The sequence below is a fragment of the Onychostoma macrolepis genome, chromosome 05 (genome assembly GCF_012432095.1).
Source record: "Onychostoma macrolepis isolate SWU-2019 chromosome 05, ASM1243209v1, whole genome shotgun sequence".
Lineage (NCBI taxonomy): Eukaryota > Metazoa > Chordata > Actinopteri > Cypriniformes > Cyprinidae > Onychostoma > Onychostoma macrolepis.
Window position 1 is genome coordinate 8511545 of NC_081159.1, and position 22532 is coordinate 8534076.

General features: G+C 37.3%; 2 protein-coding genes and 1 non-coding gene across 10 annotated transcripts; 2 read left to right on the top strand and 1 right to left on the bottom strand.

The window, feature by feature from the left end:
- Positions 1 to 69: 69 nt before the first annotated feature.
- card9 (caspase recruitment domain family, member 9) lies at positions 70 to 9673 on the top strand. Of its 4 annotated transcripts, none has more exons than XM_058776392.1 (12): positions 70 to 343; positions 532 to 669; positions 2109 to 2434; positions 3390 to 3569; positions 3649 to 3792; positions 5640 to 5765; positions 7630 to 7818; positions 8016 to 8051; positions 8179 to 8260; positions 8343 to 8386; positions 8463 to 8542; positions 8696 to 9673. In XM_058776392.1, the coding sequence occupies exons 1-12, from the start codon at positions 142 to 144 to the stop codon at positions 8787 to 8789; spliced, it is 1641 nt and encodes a 546-aa protein (XP_058632375.1). In that variant the 5' UTR covers positions 70 to 141; the 3' UTR covers positions 8790 to 9673. The 4 variants fall into 4 exon arrangements, 3 of the variants coding, with proteins under 3 accessions (XP_058632375.1, XP_058632376.1, XP_058632377.1); XM_058776393.1 differs by having other exon boundaries at positions 8212 to 8260; XM_058776394.1 differs by having other exon boundaries at positions 8637 to 8754.
- On the bottom strand, positions 1505 to 1703 carry LOC131541772 (U2 spliceosomal RNA). The gene has a single exon (XR_009271583.1). It is a non-coding gene; the product is annotated as a U2 spliceosomal RNA (small nuclear RNA).
- A 238-nt stretch (positions 9674 to 9911) lies between the features above and the next one.
- On the top strand, positions 9912 to 22513 carry ccdc180 (coiled-coil domain containing 180). Of its 5 annotated transcripts, none has more exons than XM_058777029.1 (37): positions 9912 to 10185; positions 10307 to 10437; positions 10518 to 10597; positions 11541 to 11650; positions 11783 to 11911; positions 12019 to 12129; positions 12210 to 12305; positions 12382 to 12545; positions 12770 to 12889; positions 12989 to 13068; positions 13179 to 13267; positions 13354 to 13473; positions 13560 to 13733; positions 13872 to 13987; positions 14119 to 14245; positions 14568 to 14610; positions 14698 to 14822; positions 14894 to 15081; positions 15397 to 15572; positions 16389 to 16569; positions 16666 to 16812; positions 16918 to 17062; positions 17139 to 17255; positions 17344 to 17442; positions 17521 to 17607; positions 17696 to 17883; positions 18105 to 18169; positions 18301 to 18409; positions 18655 to 18729; positions 18815 to 18884; positions 18978 to 19122; positions 20227 to 20387; positions 20617 to 20766; positions 20853 to 20964; positions 21503 to 21608; positions 21721 to 21862; positions 22374 to 22513. In XM_058777029.1, exons 1-37 carry the CDS (start codon positions 10126 to 10128, stop codon positions 22506 to 22508), a joined length of 4473 nt encoding a protein of 1490 aa, XP_058633012.1. In that variant the 5' UTR covers positions 9912 to 10125; the 3' UTR covers positions 22509 to 22513. The 5 variants fall into 5 exon arrangements, with proteins under 5 accessions (XP_058633012.1, XP_058633013.1, XP_058633014.1 ...); XM_058777030.1 differs by having other exon boundaries at positions 21506 to 21608; XM_058777031.1 differs by having other exon boundaries at positions 20617 to 20754.
- Positions 22514 to 22532: the final 19 nt, after the last annotated feature.

The window sequence follows — 22532 nt, forward strand, 5'->3', positions numbered from 1 at the left end:
AAAAAAAAAAACTGCAATGACAGCTGGAAAAAGGGAACCTATGTCACCACAGTGCTCTGTGAACTTCATTTCCTTTTTGAGTTTACAGGCGAGCTGAATGTGTAATGCGCATTTAGCCTTAAAACTTAGCTAGTGTCAGTCATGTTTGATGGCCCAGGGGGTTTTGAGTTGGAGGAGGATGATGAGTGCTGGGCACGGCTGGAAGACTACAGAATGCTTCTCATCAAGACCATTGAGCCCTCAAGGATAACACCTTATCTGAGACAATGTAAAGTGCTGAGCAGTGAGGACGAAGAACAGATCTACAACGACCCCAGTCTGGTTATCAGGCGTAGAAAAGTTGGTAAGTTGCTAAGGTTCAACTGTTTTCAAACATTAAATATGCAACAAATATTGTTGAAAGAAATAGTTACTGTATTATCTGAAGCTAGTTACTGTATAATCTGAAGCTTTCTATCTTATTTTCTAAGTATACACTTAGTGGTCTAGATATTTATACGGTTCAGGAATGTTTTTTTTTTTTGCTTATAGGAGTGCTGCTGGACATATTACAAAGAACTGGCCTCAAAGGATATGAGGCATTTCTAGAGAGTTTGGAGCTAGACTACCCAGATGTGTACCGCAAAATCACTGGCAAAGAGCCTGCTAGGGTCTTCTCCGTACTTATTGGTAAGTTGTGTATTTTTAATTAAGTATCAGTTGGTTAGTATACTTCTTTATATGTTAAACAAAAAATACTTTAGCCACATCTTTTATGCAAATAAAATCTGAAAACTGCTATCATCATAGGCCAAAGGTCTCTGGAGGTACTAAAAGGGGTCCTTAGAAAGGATATAAAATGTAATGTTTCCATGTTAATGTTTGTTCATGCAATGTATGGATTCCCAGGCTTTTGACATCGCTATAATTTTCTTCCATGAACACCCTACAGTTTTTTTTTCTCTCACAAACCCCCAGTTTGCGAAAACCTGCTGTAATGTAATGTTTAATTCATTTCATGATGTTGATAACAAAGAATGAAATAGATTATCTGTCTGTTTTTTTTTTTTTTTTTTTAAATCAATATGGTAAATAATAATCATATTCAAGTCTATTTGATAAACGAGTTAGGTCAAAAGTAATCTAAAAGTAATCAGAAAGTAGTCATCTACCCAGCATTGGATACTTACATACACACATTTATACAGAACCTTCTTTTTTATGATCTGCAAAGTACTTACTAAAAGAAAGAATACTATTTTGAATGAATCTGTTGTGACATATAGTGACGTGACGTGTGGCCAAGTATGGTTACCCATACTCGGAATTTGTGCTCTGCATTTAACCCATCCTTAGTGCGCACACACACCGTGAACACACACCCGGAGCAGTGGGCAGCCATTTATGCTGTAGCGCCCGGGGAGCAGTTGGGGGTTCGGTGTCTTGCTCAAGGGCACCTCAGTCGTGGTATTGAAGGTGGAAGAGAGCGCTGTACATTCACTCCCCCCACCTACAATTCCTGCCGGACCTGAGACTCGAACTCGCAACCTTTGGGTTACGAGTCCGACTCTAGGCCACGACTGCCCCATTACAAGCCCGGCTCCAGCTCCAGCTCCGTGATCCAAAAATCAATTTAATATGCAGTCCCCGGGTAGGGGACGTATCAGATATTAAACTGATAAGAATGACTACACTTGATCTTAGCCAAAAGGCCAATAAGCGAATGAATGAATGATTCAAGGAATCACTGTTAAAGACACTCACTTGTTGCAATGCCACCACCTGATGTAACAATGTACACTGAAAAATCCCCACCACAAATGTCCAGAGTGACAGTCTGTGTGGAAAGAATGATACAAACAGTGCAAGTCCCGGTGCTGTTGTAAGTTGGAATGCCACTCTGTTAATTAAATTAGAAACGAACTGTTTAATAAAATGTAGTAATACTAAGTTACTATTGTAGATTAAAGTTGTTATATTGTGTTAGAGATTTGTTTTGGGGGGGTTTTAAGTGTTTTTTTATACTTAGGTGCAAGCACAGAAATGTTGTGCCTCTTGACGATATAATTTCTGTCATGGTTTCTGTATGCAAACCTCTGGTTTATAGAACTCTCTGTCTGTTCACCCAGACACGGCCGGTGAATGTGGCCTCACTCAGTTCCTCATGAGCGAGGTCTCTCGCCTACAGAAGCTCGCGCAGGACGAACGGAGGAAGCGACTCGAGGTGTCTGCACAGGCGGCGGAGCAGCTAGACACCATCCGCCAGCTGCAGCTGTGTGAGAGCGAGCTGCACAAACAGCAGGACCGCGTGCAGCGCATCCGAGAGGAGCGCGAGCGCATGTGCGAAGAGGCGCGAAAACTGAGAGACGAGAATTACCGATTGATGCACGACCTGACCCGACTGAGCGAGGACAAGAACTGCGCACTCATGTGTAACAGAGACCTCCAGCTCGAGGTGACCAGTCAGTCCGGCAGGAAAACCTTTCAAAAACACGTCTGGGTCATAGTTCACCACAAAAGAAATAAGAAATTAAATGCATTTGCGGTCAAAACTGTAATTTTAACTGTAAATTTCATCACTCTGGTTCGCTCATCAAGGTCCCAATAGGATTTTTCCATTGGCTTTTGAATTGTTGCAGTTAAACAACCAACAAAAGTTTATCATTCTTACGCGTTTTATAATCTTAAAGGGATAGTTCACCCAAAAATTAAAATTATGTCATTAATTACTCACTCTCATGTCGTTCCAAACCCGTGACACCTTCGAGCATCTTTGCAACACAAATTAAGATATTTTTGATGAAATCTGAGAGCTCTCTGACCCTCCATAGACAGCAATGCAACTGAAATGTTCCCAGAAGGGACATCGATAAAATAGTCCATGTGACATCAATGGTTCAACCGTAATTTTAGGAAGCTACGAGAATACTTTTTGTGCACAAAGAAAACAATAATAACATAATTTATTCAACAATTCTTCTCCCCGAGTTACAGTCTTCCGCCATTTTTGGAGAGTACCCCAGAACATAATCACGCACATGCTGACATAGGCAATGCTGATTACATTGATTACGTTCTGGGGTACTTTTAAGGTTGAACCACTGATGTCACTTGGACTACTTTTCTGGACCTGTGAAGACTTCAGTTGCATTACTGTCTACGGAGGGTCCGAGAGATCTCGGATTTAATCCAAAATATCTTAATTCCTGTTCCAAAGATGAACAAAGGACTTTAAGGGTTTGGAATGACAAAGTTAAAGAAAGTAGACTATTCATTTTCTAAAGTATTAATTATATATATTTATTTATTTATTTATTTTTTAAATGTAACCTTTCTCTTTGTTTTCTCTTTAAATTTGATCTTTTCTCTTTGCATATTTCCTTTTCTCCCTTTTTGATCCTTTCTGTAAGATTGAGAAATTGAAACACAGCTTAATGAATGCAGAAAGTGACTCAAAAATCCAACGGAAAAAAACAATAACCTTGAAGAATGCCATGGAGCAGAGGCCAAGTCCTGAGCTGATCTGGCAGATGCAGAGAGAAAATGACCTCCTTACAGCTCGCATACAGGAGCTTGAAAGTGCTTCCAAGGTAAATCAGTCTCATTTATTAGACTACACTAATCAAAATATAAACAAGAATGCCTAATACACACAATTCACTGACACAGGTCCAAACTCTGGAGAATGAAAAACTTGATTCACAGTCATTAGAGGAATTCAAGCAACAAAGTCAGGCACAATACCAGGAGTTGGTGAATGATGTCTACAATCTAAGGAGAGACCTACATGACGCAGAAGAGCTGCGTGATAAGGTAGCTTGTGTTTAATATGTGCAGACTGGATTAAAAGTAAATGTTACTTTATTTTTTGTTATGCATATCATATTAAAAAAATATATATATATACAGTGGGTACGGAAAGTATTCAGACCCCCTTCAATTTTTCACTCTTTGTTATATTGCAGCCATTTGCTAAAATCATTTAAGTTATTTTTTTTTCCTCATTAATGTAAACACAGCACCCCATATTGACAGAAAAACACAGAATTGTTGACATTTTTGCAGATTTTTAAAAAAATAAAAACTGAAATATCACATGGTCCTAAGTATTCAGACCCTTTGCTGTGACACTCATATATTTAACTCAGGTGCTGTCCATTTCTTCTGATCATCCTTGAGATGGTTCTACACCTTTTATTTGAGTCCAGCTGTGTTTGATTATACTGATTGGACCTGATTAGGAAAGCCACACACCTGTCTATATAAGACCTTACAGCTCACAGTGCATGTCAGAGCAAATGAGAATCATGAGGTCAAAGGAACTGCCTGAAGAGCTCAGAGACAGAATTGTGGCAAGGCACAGATCTGGCCAAGGTTACAAAAAAAATTTCTGCTGCACTTAAGGTTCCTAAGAGCACAGTGGCCTCCATAATCCTTAAATGAAAGACGTTTGGGACGACCAGAACCCTTCCTAGAGCTGGCCGTCCGGCCAAACTGAGCTATCGGGGGAAAAGAGCCTTGGTGAGAGAGGTAAAGAAGAACCCAAAGATCACTGTGGCTGAGCTCCAGAGATGCAGTCGGGAGATGGGAGAAAGTTGTAGAAAGTCAACCATCACTGCAGCCCTCCACCAGTCGGGGCTTTATGGCAGAGTGGCCCGACGGAAGCCTCTCCTCAGTGCAAGACACATGAAAGCCCGCATGGAGTTTGCTATAAAACACCTGAATAAGGTTCTCTGGTCTGATGAGACCAAGATAGAACTTTTTGGCCTTAATTCTAAGCGGTATGTGTGGAGAAAACCAGGCACTGCTCATCACCTGTCCAATACAGTCCCAACAGTGAAGCATGGTGGTGGCAGCATCATGCTGTGGGGTGTTTTCAGCTGCAGGGGCAGGACGACTGGTTGCAATCGAGGGAAAGATGAATGCGGCCAAGTACAGGGAAATCCTGGACGAAAACCTTCGCCAGAGAGCTCAGGACCTCAGACTGGGCCGAAGGTTTACCTTCCAACAAGACAATGACCCTAAGCACACAGCTAAAATAACGAAGGAGTGGCTTCACAACAACTCCGTGACTGTTCTTGAATGGCCCAGCCAGAGCCCTGACTTAAACCCAATTGAGCATCTCTGGAGAGACCTAAAAATGGCTGTCCACCAACGTTTACCATCCAACCTGACAGAACTGGAGAGGATCTGCAAGGAGGAATGGCAGAGGATCCCCAAATCCAGGTGTGAAAAACTTGTTGCATCTTTCCCAAAAGACTCATGGCTGTATTAGATCAAAGGGTGCTTCTACTAAATACTGAGCAAAGGGTCTGAATACTTAGGACCATGTGATATTTCAGTTTTTCTTTTTTAATAAATCTGCAAAAATGTCAACAATTCTGTGTTTTTCTGTCAATATGGGGTGCTGTGTGTACATTAATGAGGAAAAAAAATTAACTTAAATGATTTTAGCAAATGGCTGCAATATAACAAAGAGTGAAAAATTTAAGGGGGTCTGAATACTTTCCGTACCCACTGTATGTATGTATGTATGTATGTATGTATGTATGTATGTATGTATGTATGTATATGTGTGTGTGTGTGTATGTGTATGTGTATGTGTATAATGTATGTGTATATATATATATTTTTTATATAATTCTGTTTTTAAATTTAAGTATCAAGAGGAGAAGGATGAGTTAGAACTGAAGTGCATAATGCTAAAAAAGGACTCCAAAATGTACCGTGACCGAATGGAAGACATTCTGAAGCAGCTGGAAGAAGTTATCAAAGAAAGAGACAAGGTTCCTTTCCTCTTTGCAAAGCATATAGCAACATAATGTGGTAAATGTTATGGTCATTTTACATTAGATCAGAGATGTACAAACAAGGGCCTGCGGACCAAAGTTGCCCTGTGACAACTTTTGATTTGGCCCGAAATCCATATCACAAGAAACATGTCATTAAAGTATACAGTCAGGTCCATAAATATTGGGACATAAACACAATTCTAACATTTTTGGCTCTATACACCACCACAATGGATTTCAAATGAAACGAACAAGATGTGCTTTAAATGCAGACTGTCAGCTTTAATTTGAGGGTATTTACATCCAAATCAGGTGAACGGTGTAGGAATTACAACAGTTTGCATATGTGCCTCCCACTTGTTAAGGGACCAAAAGTAATGGGACAGAATAATAATCATAAATCAAACTTTCACTTTTTAATACTTGGTTGCAAATCCTTTGCAGTCAATTACAGCCTGAAGTCTGGAACTCATAGACATCACCAGACGCTGGGTTTCATCCCTGGTGATGCTCTGCCAGGCCTCTACTGCAACCGTCTTCAGTTCCTGCTTGTTCTTGGGGCATTTTCACTTCAGTTTTGTCTTCAGCAAGTGAAATGCATGCTCAATCGGATTCAGGTCAGGTGATTGACTTGGCCATTGCATAACAGTCCACTTCCTTCCCTTCAAAAACTCTTTGGTTGCTTTTGCAGTATGCTTTGGGTCATTGTCCATCTGCACTGTGAAGCGCCGTCCAATGAGTTCTGAAGCATTTGGCTGAATATGAGCAGATAATATTGCCCGAAACACTTGAGAATTCATTCTGCTGCTTTTGTCAGCAGTCACATCATCAATAAATACAAGAGAACCAGTTCCACTGGCAGCCATACATGCCCACGCCATGACACAACCACCACCATCTTCACTGATGAGGTGGTATGCTTAGGATCATGAGCAGTTCCTTTCCTTCTCCATAATCTTCTCTTCCCATCACTCTGGTACAAGTTGATCTTGGTCTCATCTGTCCATAGGATGTTGTTCCAGAACTGTGAAGGCTTTTTTAGATGTCGTTTGGCAAACTCTAATCTGGCCTTCCTGTTTTTGAGGCTCACCAATGGTTTACATCTTGTGGTGAACCCTCTGTATTCACTCTGGTGAAGTCTTCTCTTGATTGTTGACTTTGACACACATACACCTACCTCCTGGAGAGTGTTCTTGATCTGGCCAACTCTTGTGAAGGGTGTTTTCTTCACCAGGGAAAGAATTCTTCGGTCATCCACCACAGTTGTTTTCCGTGGAATGTTTTTGCTATCTGTCTGATGGGTTTGTTTTGTTTTTTCAGCCTAATGATGGCTTGCTTCACTGATAGTGACAGCTCTTTGGATCTCATCTTGACAGTTGACAGCAACAGATTCCAAATGCAAATAGCACACTTGAAATGAACTCTGGACCTTTTATCTGCTCATTGTAATTGGGATAATGAGGGAATAGCACACACCTGGCCATGGAACAGCTGAGAAGCCAATTTTCGTTTCATTTGAAATCCATTGCGGTGGTGTATAGAGCCAAAAATGTTAGAATTGTGTCGATGTCCCAATATTTATGGACCTGACCGTATCTTTTTTTTAACTTATCTTTTTGTTTTTAACATATTTTTGCATATAAGTTTTATTAAGAAGTTTAAGTTTTAATATAATATACTTGGATGTAATTTGGCCCACAGCCCTCAAACTAGTTTGATTTTTGGACCTTCATAAAAAAAAGTTTGGTCACATCTGCATCAGATGGAGAAATGCCAATCTTTATTCAGATTTATTCAATGCATCTGTTGTATGTATCACATTAACCACAACAGTTGTATGGCGCTGCCCTTTTAATAGGCTATTTGTACAAGAGAGGAGTACCATTTGGAGAACTCCAAAAATCTCCAAGACAAAGACCAGTACCGCAAACAGATCCGGGAGATGGGAGAGCGTTATGATGAACTTCAAGTCCAGTTGTTTCGAACTCAAGGAGAGGTTCTTGCTCTTCAGTTAAAGCTTCGCAAAAAGAAAAACCCAATTCAAGTGGTATGTACACTTGAAATGTATACTACACAGAGTGAGCGTGACGTGTCAGTGGAATAGATGAGTCATTATTTAGTTCAAGTGCTTCCTGTTGTGTCACTCTGATGTAAGCACATTATCTTTAGGCACAAAATGCATGATCACTGGGTAATGGTTTATAATAAATAGTATGTTTGTTATGATGTGTTTTATTCATTCAGAACTCAGAAGAAAGCTCCTTGCTGAGTTCATTTGAGGTAATTTTTTATAACTCTCTATTAAAAATTTAGATGCAAACACTCTTCAGAAATAAGATATTTCTGTTGTCTTTCTCATCTTAAATTGGCATTGTTCTCCACAGCATTTGGTTTGTATTCTTTTTAGTCATCAACAGGGTTGCTTGCATTTTGTCCACAGATGAAAAGTCAGACTAGTGAGGAGGAGTCCAGGGAAAGGGGTGAAAAGGGTAACATTCTCAGATTTTCTCCATCAGATATTATAAAATATTATTCTTGTTTTTTAAACATTGTTCCTGTTTCCTCACACAGATATGAGTGAAGAGTCACAGAGCCAGACATCTGGAGAGTACAATGTAGGTATCTTTGTTGTGGATGCTTATTTATACAGTGATAGTGGCTTCATTTTTTATGCATATTTCATGTTTGCAGTATTCCGAGAGGATGTTCCCTGAGGAGAACATATCAGCTAAATGCAGACTTAAAGAAAAATGCAACTTTCATTATAGGAGGTTGGTTTTATTTAATTTAAATTTTTTATTCTTTCATAACAACAATTTAACCATTGGAATTAACCACTAAAGCAGAGCTACTACTATGTTTCAGATTTTAATTAAATGGAATTATTTGTTTCTAAGTAATACTCCTAATGTGGTCTTGGACAGGAAACGTGCTTTAAGAACCAAAAAATTCACAGACAAAGAGAGTGTGCAGTGCATACTGGACAACACTACTGGGAGTGATACAGACGGGATGTGACATACAGCTTTGGACAAGGAGACGAAATGTGGCCTTCTTTGAAGGCATATTAAAATGCAAGTTAATAACAATCCAACATTGTTCTGCATCCAGTGACCCATAAAACCTGATTAACATCATATCAATATCATAGTGTTCACTGTCAAAGTATGTCGAGTCAATCACTTGTCATGAGTCTGATCTGCCATGAGTCTAATCTGACAATTGTTTCTGTTATCTATTAATATATAATATAATAAATATGAAATATCTTTTAATGTAAATCTTGTTCTCTTGAGCAAAAACAGTGGAAATGTTTTTTTGTTTGTTTTTTTTTACCCAAGACTTTAAGGTATGTGCCGGTCCCATTTGAAGTTCCAGTCGTGTCTGATAACTGAATATGCTGGAGTTTGTTTTTGGATGAGCTAGGAAAATTTTTCTTGAAACCCTCCCAAACAACATGTGGTGATGTAGGTGCTGTTTGACAATTTTTTTTAAGGTTTTCTGACCCCGAGACTCAACTATTTTCTGCAATTCTCCAGCTGTGGTCCTTAACTTTTGCTGCACATCAGAAATATATTCTTTGTTTCTTCTCATTGTGATGGATGATTAAGGGAATTTGGGCTTTGTTTTCCCTCCTATTTACATTTCTGTGAAACAGGAAAACATGGCTGGATAATTTCATGTTCATAATCACCCTGGAGTGCTCAAAATTGTAAATATGAATGGGAATATACTTCAAAGATATTTTACTCATAAGAATTTCTAGGGGTGCCAATAATTGTGTCCAACGTGTATTTGAGAAAAACATTTATTTCATAATGATATTTCCCCCCATTTTAAATTCTTATTATCCAATGAAAGGTTAGATTTTTGTGAATTTTTTTAATAAAAGATCAAAAGGATTAACAATGCAGATTAATTTTCACAGCCTTTTTTGATCATATTTACCAAGGGTGCCGATATTTTTGGCCATGACTGTATCTAACTGTTTTGTTTGTTAACGCCAAATTAAAATTAAAAAAAATGTTTGACTAAATATGTACGATTTTTTTTTTTACTACGTTTGAATGGGAAATTTGATTGGACCGAACACACCATTTGACCTCACCGTTGGTTGGACTTTTCACTCCGCCTGCGTCACCTGTGTGGCTGCCATAGCAACAAGAAAACGCAGAGTGAAGGGCAGGCCTGAGTGAACGCTTATAATGAATTAACACCGTAATTTGTATTTGTATAATACGCAGATAAGTGTGTTGAAAACTCTTACAATGGACCAACCGTCCTATAACTTCGCACTGATTTCGATATAGGTTTAATTTTGACTGAAGCATAAGCATATTATTCCGTAGCTATAATGGCAGACACGCGTGTGCTTCCCAGTGGTAAAGTTTACCGGCAGATGTTTGACGCTCAGGTAATAGTATTCATAGTATCTAAACGATAAATGTGCGTTTTTACATATTGTTGATGTTTGTAATATTGCTGGCCTGAAGGCAGCTCTGGGCGTATGTTGATATTGGTGTGTTCGTGGTCAGGTTCAGTTGTCTCTGGCTCTCTTTGACTCGCGGAGGAAGCGCGCGGGGGATGAGGGCGACTGTCTGCTCAGTGGAGACGCGGCAGACTCCGCATCACAGCAGCTCAATGGGACGCTCAACATCACCACACGGTGTGCTGCTGCTGCTCAAGATACGAATTTGATTTCAATTTATAGACATTAATGCTAATTAAAAATGCCCTGCTTGATAGGAACACACTTTACTCTGGTGGAAAAAGAAATGAGGACCAGGATGATAGTGAGGAGGTTTGGGGTCTTCCAGACACTGTTGGTGAGAACTTAGTGATAACTGTTTGCAACATAGTCTTTTATTTTATTTTATTTTATTTTCTTCAAGCCAATAAGTACTGAGTAATAATAATGAACAGCATGTAAGTTGCTGGTAATTATGCATAATTTACTCTTAGTATTAGTGCATGAAACATGTGGTGTAACAAGGACACCGTAAAATAAAGTGTTACCTGTACATCCAAACAGGAATAGGAGACAATAAATGTTTGTAATACTTGTTCTCTTTTTGTAATGCAATATATCTTAAAATGTTTTTGAATGAAGTCTCTTATGCTCACCAAGGCTGTTTTTATTTGTTCAAAAAAACAGTAATATTTTCTAAAATACTATTAACATTTAAAACAACTTTTTTTCTATTTGAAAATATTATAAAGTGTCATTTATTTCTGTGATGACAAAGCTGAATTTTCAGCAGCCATTACTCCAGTCTTCAGCATAACATAAATCGTTTTAATTTACATTTCCTAGTCCATCAACAGACTAACACATCTTAATATCAATTAGAATACAGTTGTTGCTGCTTAATATTTTTGTAGAAACCATAATACTTTTTTAAAGATTGTTAGATGAATAGAAAGTTCAAAAGAAAAGCATTTATTTAAGATTTTCTGTAACATTATGAATGTCTTTACTGTCAGTGTGTCCTTGCTACTTAAGTGTTTATTTAAAAAAAATAAAAATAATAAAAAATCTTACTGACCCCAAAGTTTTGAATGGTAGTGTATGCAAAACAAACATTTGTTCAACCAGCATTTGTTGATTTTCAGTCAAAGAAACAATAAAGAAACTCAATAAGGCAAAGAAACTCATAATAAGGCATGTTTGCCAAATTTATTTTCAATAATAATGTATACAGTATATATTGTATAATATAAAATTGACAGTAAAAAAATCAATCCATTGTGATTCTGTTTTGTCTGTAGTTCCAGAGAAAAAAAACTCAGACATCATTGATCGTCTTGCGGAGAAAAGGCGAAGGGATCACAACGAAGCTGTTTGTCAGTTGCAGACAGAACTCTCCAGCATCAGTGTGGTATTGCCAAAATGTGTTCATTCTTATGTAGAGTACAGTTAATCTATTATCCATCTAATGTTTAATCACTATGCCAGTTTTACTAATAATATCTCTCAAAGGTACCTTATACTGTGATATATCTGCATTTAGGGTTTTGAACCGTTATTCAGACAAATAGGAAAGGATATCCTTCTCAGATTGTCAGAGCATAATGACAATATTGAAAACCTTATGCAAAAGATTGAAAACACCTCTGATTTGACAGCACACAGCTATCAGGTGAGGACCAAATGTCATATACAATACTTGCAATTTCTCAAATTCAGTATTTGTAAGTAAATGAGTTTAGGATCACTCAAGTGTTATTCATCCTTTGTCTTATAAAGGACATGCATGACATCTGGAACAAAGTCTGCTATGAATCTTCCTTGAAAAGAAAGTGGATTAAAGAGCTAGATGAGATATATACCAAATATGAATCTGAGAGAAAAGCTATGGTATGTGGTCTATATTATGTAAAGCATATGTTCTCAGAGTCAGTAGAGTAATACACTGCCTATTTGTCCCTCTTTCCTAGATTTCAGCATTGTTGAGAAAGTTCACCACAAAACTGGAGAAAATCAGTTATTTGATGCCGTGTGATATCCACAGACTCATTGACAGTGAAGCCATGGTAGTATATTCTACATGACAAATATGTATTTGTCTGTTTTCAGTAGTTTTTCGGTATTTCAATATGTTTTCCACAGATGATAAACCAAGCTCTGCTAGCAAATCGACGTGCTTTGGCCAAACTGTGCTTGAATTTGATGGAGAAACATTTGCAGATGGACATTTTCCAAAGGCTGAGATGGGAGGAAAAGCTCCAAGATTGGAAACAAATAAAACTTAATGATGCAGTTACCCGGTTCAGGTAGGTCTGATGTAAAAAAAAAAATTGGGAAAATTCCCTTGACAGAAAAGTAATGCCATATTGTTTACCAACATTGTGCATGATCTGTCTGATGAGAATAGTTGGCAATGGGAGTTTTGCTGGTTACGATAGTTAAGAATCCTACCAGGGCCACTAGAATATCGTATAGGGGAAAGATATTATCTAAAATACAGCATATACCCATATTTATGTTCTTCCTGCAGAGACGCTATGAACAGCCCTCACATTCAGAACCCTAAAAACATTCAAGATACTCTGAGCACTTTGAAGTCAGATCAGAAAACAGAGAGTGATAAACGCATCCAAACACTGGAGATGATTAGGTGAGAAATGAAACACTGATTTCTAGAATTACACGCCATTTCTTCAGTGAATGTTAGTTAACATGTAACATTTACTTACATTTTCTGCCCCATATCAAGAGACATGACGCCTCCAAGAATCTCAAAGTCATCAGTTGCAGAGTGGTATTCAGCACTGTCTGTCATCAATGAGCAAATAGGTCAGAAATGTGGTTCTCATTACAGTGATGCAGCATTATAAAATGGTAATATGTGCTCTTTGTCACTTTGTGCACTTTAAAAAATTCCTCACTATGTTCCATTTCTTCAGATTGTATTCACGTTGCCACAATGGAAAAACTTCATAAAAACTTTGAAAACAACTGGCAATTATGTTTGGCAGAGGTTGATCTCTTTAAGGTGAGAAATAACTTGTGTTTTCTCATTTGTCTTGATTGTCAAAGCACTACAGAAATGCAACGGTATTCTCAAATCTTTACACACAGACAGAGGTGTCCACATACGGATTCACCTCAGATGAAATACAGAATATTGTTAACGTGGAGATACTACCTCTCATTGGCCAGCGCCAATCACAAACTGAGGTCTATTTGGAAAAACTTGATGTAAGTTTTGTTTCCTCAATTCTTTAAATGAAATCTCTCCACTTCTGGACTATCATGTTATATTGTGTACTTTAACATTTTTACAGAAAGCTTTTGAGTGTTTAGCCAAAACCGCAGCTTATGACAGCAAGTGCCTGTTCAAGTTTATGTGTGGGGCAGCTCAGCTGTGGGAAAACCACTGTGCAGGCATGTTGAACAGAGAACAGCAGCTACAAAGTTCACTGGAGTCCCTCAGTCAAGTCCACGAACAAGAGAACCAGGCAAGATTTTGTTAACTGTTTTATGCATTTCTCATAAGTTATGCTTGTAATATTCATCTTTTTTGCAGTATTTTGTAACATTTCACACCTTGACATGTTTGAACATGGATATGAGCTGTCAAATGTCTCACACTACAGAGGAAAGAGGCCCAGCTGGATATGATGTTGGACAAACTCAGGCAGGAAAGCTCAGACGAAGCTCTGAAAGCCTCTTTAAAGAAGATACTAAACTATTTGGAAGAGGTTAAGAATGGGTAACACACATTGAGATTTCTTTGTTGTTTGTTCATTAAACTATCTGAACTTCACTATAAAAAGAAAAAAATCAACAAAATAATGAAAACCTGGACATTTTTGTAAATCCTTTTCCTGTATTGTTCTTAAGGTATATGAACATTTATAAAGAGGAAGTTGAAAATGTGGAGTCCTACCCATCATTAGTCTTGGAGGAATTACAAGTATACAGTCATTCTGTCAGCCAATTCTTTAATGTCAAAGAGATTTATGGCCAGGTACATATTCAAAATTATCAAACAGGTGTGCACATCCCAAATACCCAGATCGGGATCAGGTGCAGAACAACTAAGTAATTTAAAGGAAAAAAAAAAGAAAAAAGGATTGAAGTTCGCACACTGAAAAGGCACATTGTGCCTGATGAAGTCCTGTGGGTTGAAACGTTGCTAATAATAAATTAATCCTGAACAGCTACTTTTCAGTGTGCGAACTTCAATCCTTTTTTTTTTTTTTCAGGTACATATTCAACCAGAACAATGCTGTTATCTCCGTTTGTTTAAAGACAAATATTGTTAAAATAACTTTTAATTTTCATTACAGGACTCAAAGGATTTTTGCCAGCTTTATCCCTCTCTTAAACTTGGTGAGTTGAAAACTAACATCGAGGAACTGTATTATTCTGTTACCTCTGAACCACCCATTTATCATGTTTATTTTGGTGTTTACTCAGGTCAAAGCATGACAAATATTAAAAATCAAAGATTGGAGGCAGAATTTGAGGTGAAACACAGAGGTGCACAAAAGCCACATTTCAGCAATCAAGGAAGCTCAACATTCAGCTCGTCCAGTGCAATGGTAATGACACATACAACTTACCCCTTTTATTTTGTGTCTACTTAAATATTTCATTTCCTCTTTTTTTGTAGGATGACCAAGATTGTAAGGCTTTCGAATTTTCAGTCTCTCAAGCCAAAGAGACTCTCACTACTGTAAAAGGAAATGTGTACTACTGCTGTGGTTTTCACACTACCCACAATGAGGAACAGGAGACAGACCTTAAGGAAACCGAGCTGGTTTTCTACCCAAAGGTTCTCGTTGTTGAATTGCTAAAAGAGTAAGTGTAGTCAAAGTAATAGAATGGAATAATGCTTTGTTTGATCATATTGATGTCTATCTTGTGTTCTTCCACTGATTTGTTCGAAAACAATATAGGCTACTTACAATCTACAAAACGAAAGCCAGAAGCTAGAGTGTTAGAATCTGAAATGAAAATTGTGCAATAATACAAAAAATCCATGTTCTCTTTAATATTATTTACTTCTTCTTGCAGTTCTTTCAGTTTACTTTATATTATTGTTTTTTCTTTTTTTGTGGGTAACAAAGAACGAAATTAATATTGAAAAACCTCTGTTTTGTTGCTCCATCATAGTGTAAGACAAACATTTTTCAGCCATCTGGAAGAGAGGTTTCATATTGCTCTAACCAACACTGTCACTGGTGTGGAAGCCAAGAAAGAGAAACTGAAAGCTGAGCTGGATCTTCGCCTACAGCTCCACCAACCTCGTGCTGCAAGAATAGAGATGGACATTCACAATGTCAGAGCAGGTTTGTCCCCTCATCACATCTAAAGCTATTTTGGCTTTTACTTATTTGGAGTAGTGTAACAGCCCATGTGAAAAACAAGCATGCTTTAGCATACATATAAAAAAAAACTTATTAATAACTTATTAAAACTGTAATAGTACTTATTACAGGAATATTATTATTATATAATAATAGTATAACTGAATGTAATGTTTTCAGACATAAAATCTTTTTAGACATACTTAAGTAGGATTTTCTTGGTACATTTTTTTTATTTTTTTCCCTTTGAAATATAATTAAAGTGTGCTGTTGAATTTACTCATAAGCGTTTATGGTAAACCAAAAAATCATATAATTTCTATTGAAACTTGTATGTCACATGTTTAAATATATTTGTAATTACGCATTTATGATGACAAAGTTGCAATTTAGTGCATTCAAAATATATTTTTGTTAAATTGAATATTGAATAACACACTATAATTCAAATTAAAATCAAGTGTGCTTTAGTATGTTTGTAAACATCAAAATAAGTGTACTTCTCTAAATCATGACAAAAGATTAAAATATGATTTTATACACTTTAAAGTAAAACCTTTAAATTGCATTATGATAAAGTGCACGTAAAAAGTGTACATAAGTGTTTTAAGAGAGTGTACTCTCCTTAAGTGGCCTTATTAATATTATAAGTACTTTTTTAGTTTTTTTTAAATATACCTTTAATATTTGAAGCACACTAAGTGCACATTCAGTACAGTTAAGCGTACTTCTTTTTAACAAGAGAGAAGTAAAATGTTGCAATCTGGCATTTCATAACTCTGTTTATTACTTGGTCAGCTGAACTAGTGCTACATCGAGGACGCATGGAACGACACTGCAAGGGTGTACTGAACGTCCTAGAAGGCTGCCGGACAGAAGTACAGGAGTTACAGATCCAGCAAAATAAACTGACGGAAGACTTCCTAATGCAAATCTACAATAGAGAGAAAGATTTTACCCTTGCCACTAATTCCGAAAAGTAAATGAATGAAAATGAACAATGTGTAGTAGTAATTATGTGTACAGTTTATACACAATCACAATCTCACACTTATTCTGGCCTTTTTATTCACAGGATAAATAAACTTCGTACCTTGCTTCAAACCAACCTGAACAAGCACATCAGTATCATCCAGACTTTACAAAGAGATTTAAGACAGAAGACAGAGTTCAGATTGGAGGCCCTTAGGGACTCAAACGTTCAGATAATGAGATCTTTCAAGTATGTCATTGACATTCTCTGTATGAGTAATTATAAGTGTTGTGTTTCGCAGTGAATATATATAAAATTAGAATATATTATTAATCATTGATGTATTTTCACAAGATTGTTTTCTGAGGGTGGGAATTTTACACCCCAAGAAATTGAAGCATTTCATTCACATCTGGAAAAAATGGACAAGCGCATTGATTCTGCAGAGTGGGCCATAATACAGGACATGGAAGAAAGAGAAACAAAGTGTCTGGAGCGGGTAGAGATTAAAGATTTATTAATTAAAGAATTATTAATTGGACAGGAAGTAACAGTGAGAATCCATTTTTCCTCAGGCCAAGGATATACTCAGGAAGTTTGAGGAAAAATTCAGTTTTCTTGCTATCGATCTGAAGTTTCTTGAAAAAATGCAACAAATTTTTACAAATACACGGGTCCAGATCAGAGGCGAGGTATTTTAAGCATATCATTTAATCTTATTTCATTTCCTTCCCTCTGTCTGCTGTTCATAATCTGTTGAATTTGTATTTGTCTGCTCAGGCTTTTAAGAGTAACATGCAGAAAAAGGCGATTGACAGCATGCTGAGTAACTTAAAGGAAATGACTGCTGAGTTTGACCAACCCAGCTCCAATAAGAAGGTAAATGCCCTAATACATTATTAGATTCACATTTATATAATTATAATACTGGTCTACAGAAAACAATTTCTATTGTAGATTGTAACCATAGTGGTGATAACCAGTTTAACAACTTCTTTGATGGAGGAACTAAAGAAGAGGTGCCAGTACCTTGACTGCTTCTTGGTATGGCATTACACAATCTGACGCTATAGGCATGTTGAGATGTAACCCCTATAGAAATGGATGATAATAGTTTGATATATTTTTATAGGATGCCTCTATGGCTGTCCTCCGACCACAGACTCCACTTCAGGGGGCTTTTGCAGTTGCAGCTCGCCCTAGGTCCCGTATACAGGAAAAAACAGGCAGTCCAGATGGAGACGGCCTGCTCCATCCTAGCCGTATTGGAGTGTCCTTCCTGGATGATGTGGCAGTGGGGGTTATCAAAGGCCTGCTCAAGTCAGTGTCCTTAAATTTAAAATGTTCACCAACATTGTCGACATAAGTGACTCAATTCCACTGAAGTGATTAAATTTTTCATTTTCATTTGTGTCATTGGTTCTGTTGTGGGCGACTATTTGTAATGCCCTCAAACAGGAACACGTCACGTGTTGAATGAGGAAAAATTAAGAAATAAACTACTTTTCTTGACATACATAATGTCTGTTTCCTGCTAATAGGGTAGGCAAAGCACAAGACCTCAAGGAGGCAAACTTTGACCCTATAGAAAGACGCCCTTCAGCAGGTTGGATTGTTTATGTGTCCTCATCATTTACAGTAATACGGCTGTTGTGGTGTTATTAGTTTGCCTTTTTACACTCATCTGTGACTACTTTTTGTGGTTTCTTTTAAATATTGTAAATTCTTTGCCTTCAGCAAGGTTAAACTCCCCTCTTGGATCAGATTGGAGGTCAGGAAAGAGCCCCAGTCAGTCTGGAATAGAGACTCTGCGCAGAAAGTCAGTGGAGTCAATGACCGCCCAGAGGTTTGACATTTCAAATATGACAAGAGAGAAAGGAAATTAGGAAATACCATTAAAGAAGTGGCTGTGTCTCTCTTCTGGTGGTAATATAGTATTATAGTACTATAGTAATAAAAATAATAATAATCTGGACACATAGAAAACGAGCTGTAATAATTAGCATACTTTCCATTTAGTGATCATATAAAATGGACATTTATGATACAAAATGTTTTATAATTTCTTTGAAACATTTCTGTCAATTTAAGGAGATTCTCCAAACCCAACCGCTTTGATAAGAAGTTCCTTATTTTTGGCTCAAAACCTGAAGAGCAGCAGGACAGGTCAGTGCATTTGCTGGCTATTATTTTATATATATCTTTTTCCCATGTTAATTTCACGTTCTCTGAATATTTTTTCATTTCTCAGTGTTCCCTTCAAAGCTTCAATCAACAGTATTCTGTGGAAAGCCAATGATATTCTCCTCTTGGTGGCAGAGGTACTATGAAAAAATATTAAAAGTGTCAATCTGTTTTATGCAAATAAGGTGTTAAAACAGTTGATTTTGGACTGAGCCATGTGTCACCATCAGGAGTTCTATAAGAAGAAAGAGCGCCGCCCTATCACTCGGCCTGAGCAACTGCAGGAGACATTTGATCAGTGTGCAGAGGAGATACACAAAAGACTTCTTATCTACCAGAGCCAGTCACATGATTACCACAACAGCTGTCTGCAAGGTTAACCCATGAGATATTGTCCAAAATGTTACTTACAAAAATAGGCAAAAAATTTGTCCAATTACAATGCATTTATCACGATGATGTCACTGTTTGATGATACTGTTTGCTTGTTAAGTCTGACGTCAAAGGTCACTGTTTCTGCCATCATTTATTTACCCTTAAGTTGATCCAAACATGTTTGAATTTTTTTTCTTCTGCTGAACACAAAAGAAGATATTCTGAAAAATGTGGGTAACCAAACAGTTTCTGGACCCCATTGACATCCGTAGTATTTTTTTATCATACTATATACACTATATTGGCAAAAGTATTGGGACACCCCCTTCTAATGAACAGGTTTGACTACTTTAGTAATTTCCATGAATTTCACAATGTCTCTGTGTATAAGGCAAAGTTCAAAAAGAAATGATTGATTGAGTCAGTGTGGAACAACTTGACTGGTCTGCAGAAAGCCAAGTCACTGAATATAAACCTAACAGACAACTCAGATCATTAGGATCGAGTCAGTTAGAAATACCAAGGGTTCACACAAAACAAGGGGAGTCCGCTTTTAGCTATTATGCCGCCCGCAGTTGGAACCAGCTTCCAGAAGAGATCAGATGTGCTAAAACATTAGCCACATTTAAATCCAGACTCAAAACTCATCTGTTTAGCTGTGCATTTGTTGAATGAGCACTGTGCTACGTCCAAACTGACTGCACTACGTATAATCATTTTCTATTCTTAAATGTTTTAAATCAATTTTTAAATCACTTTGCTTTTATTGTTGTGATTATTATCTTTAATTATTATTATTTTTAATTACTATTTCACTTCCTTTTATGTAAAGCACTTTGAATTACCGTTTATGAAATGTGCTATATAAATAAACTTGCCTTGCCTAGAATATATCCCTATATAATATATTTTGTTCAACAGAAGAAAAATACTCATACAGGTTTGGAAAAGATAATGACAGACAGGTAAAATACAATGTTTTTAATATCAGTACCATAGGCTGCCTTGCAATCCTGTAATAACAATAACAGAGATCTGATTACAAGACAAAATAATGTGCATTTCTAATATGTATGACAATATGTGACACTTTTCTCTGTGTAGAATTTCAGCTGCAGTTGAAGGCCATTGAAGAGTTTCTGTCCAGCGTACCTGAGAAGCTTTTTTCTAAACTAAGAAATCAATACCTTGAGGAGCTGATGCAAAACATGACAAAAATTGAACACCGGTTTCAACTAGCTCAGCAGCATAGTGAACAAAAGAGGGTATGTGAACAAATGCAGAACAATGGTGAGAGCAGAGGAAATTAGTCTATCATCCCATCCTATGAAGTTCCTCCCATGTAGTCACTGAGGAAGAAGGCATTAAACTGTCACAGTGAAAGAGTACTATTATCTACTTCAGATATTTGCAAAGTATGGCACACATGAACCTGTTGTTATTCATAAAGAATAGGTCACCAGGTTTGTCCTATTTTGTGGCCTGCTGTCATAGAGGGAGCACAGTGGTCAGTTGCGTGTACGTCTGAGCCATCCGGCCTGTGAGACAGAACTGAAGCAACTGGTGCTGGCTGAGGAGGAGAGACAGACAAAGCAGAGACAAGCCATCCAGAATACCAGACAGGAAGTTCAGGTTACAGACTTGGTGCTTTAACTCAAATAATTTCTGTTCTGCTTTTGTTTTGTTTTTTAATCACAAAAGTTAAACTTGGTCTTCTTGTTTCTGGAAAGGCCTGTGCTCTAAAAAATGCAGAGGAATTTGTCACTGCTCTTGCCAGGTTGGCGGAGACCTTGCTCTTCCAATTCGATAACCTCATAACCATTCATGAGGTTCAAGTGGGATGTAAGTTTATGAATTAATGGATGGAAATGTAGATGGTGCCACAGCACATGTTTGATATGGTTCCGATCAGTGTTGGTGTTGACACATAATAAGAAATATGAATATAAAATTATAGGAAATAGGTAATCAGATTTTTTTTATGTGTTTGCTGAAAAAAAGTAGTAGTATTTGAATATATATGCACAATTTTATTGCATTGGGTTTTGTGTGAATAGGTCTTTCAGGCATGTTATCAGCTAAGGACAAAAAAAAAGAAGGAACCTGTTTTTCCCTATGCAATATGGCTATAAAATAATAGTAATCATAAAGATTTTATTTTGGCAGGGAACTGCAATGAGACTTTAAAGCTTATCTATTGTTTACAGATTTATAAATGTGGAGAAAAAAACACTTTCCATAAAAAGTAACAATGAAACTGGTTATTTTCTTTAGGAGTAACACAATAGTGCAACATGTTACTTTCAAAGACAATATTCTGCAACACTCCTTACAATAATCATTAATTTACGGACTCAAACCTGAATGTCTTTTGGAAAAGCAGATGCTGAACAAAAGAAAGCGAATATTACTACACTCATCCGCCAAACACAAACTGACCTTCTGCTGGAAGACAAGAGCAGTACTCTGATGCAGAAAGGCAGCAGGTATGGAAATACTGTACTCAAAATAGATGTCTTTCAAGCACCATTTTTTAAAATTGTATATGGGACATTAATTATTAATGTTAAATGCTGAATTGCATGTGTTGTTTTGTAGAACATGGTCAGGCATTTGTTATTTTGGATCCACTGATGGCAGCTCATTTCATAAACGATCTCAGGAAACGGCCACCATCACAACTGCTAAAACCACACTAGGGCATCTTAAGGCCATTGAGGAGCGAGACGCTGTGCATGAGGTGAGTTCATTTCAAATGAGCTGGATATATAATTTGTTCTTGTCTAAACGTGCCTGATAAGAGCATGAAATAGTCTTTTGTGCTTAGTACAATAGGATCAACATACAACAGCTGTAAATGAGCTCTATTGGAGCTGTAAAGTGCCTACAGATCAAATGGCCCATCACATCATGCATTAGTAATTTGTAAAAGGTGTAGCCACCAGGTGTAGTGTGTTCCAAACCTGTATGAGTGTCTTTCTTCTGTTGAACACAAAATAAATTATTTTGAAGAATGTTGTTGACCAAACAGTTGACAGTAGCCACTGACTTCCATAGTATTTTTTTCCATACTGTGGAAGTCAATGGCTGCCATCAACTGTAGAAAGAAAGGCACTCATACAGGTTTTGAACAAATAGAGGGTGAGTAAATGACAATTTTCATTTTTGGATGAACTAAAGAATACGAACATACGTAAATAGATATTTTTTTTAAAAGTGTTCTGCTTGTGCAACTGTTAATCTTCCCCCAGCACTATGGGCAGAGGGTTCAGGAGGAGCTGTTCAAAGCCCAGCGAGAGTGTGACGCTCAGGAAAGACAGCTGCAGCAGTGGCATGACCACTGGCAGAGTCAGCTAAAAACCCTCGCTTCACTCAACTCTGAATGACCGTGAGACATTTATGAACACTGA

Bases quoted from the DNA above. Each gene is read 5' to 3' on its own strand.
- card9 (XM_058776392.1), top strand. From the start codon at position 142: ATGTTTGATGGCCCAGGGGGTTTTGAGTTGGAGGAGGATGATGAGTGC. The intron at 2,435-3,389 runs GTGACCAGTCAG...CCTTTCTGTAAG, and splicing joins ACAGAGACCTCCAGCTCGAG to ATTGAGAAATTGAAACACAG. The intron at 3,793-5,639 runs GTAGCTTGTGTT...TTTAAATTTAAG, and splicing joins CAGAAGAGCTGCGTGATAAG to TATCAAGAGGAGAAGGATGA.
- ccdc180 (XM_058777029.1), top strand. From the start codon at position 10,126: ATGGCAGACACGCGTGTGCTTCCCAGTGGTAAAGTTTACCGGCAGATG. The intron at 17,256-17,343 runs GTATTTTAAGCA...TTGTCTGCTCAG, and splicing joins GGGTCCAGATCAGAGGCGAG to GCTTTTAAGAGTAACATGCA. The intron at 20,965-21,502 runs GTAAGTTTATGA...CTTTTGGAAAAG, and splicing joins TCATGAGGTTCAAGTGGGAT to CAGATGCTGAACAAAAGAAA.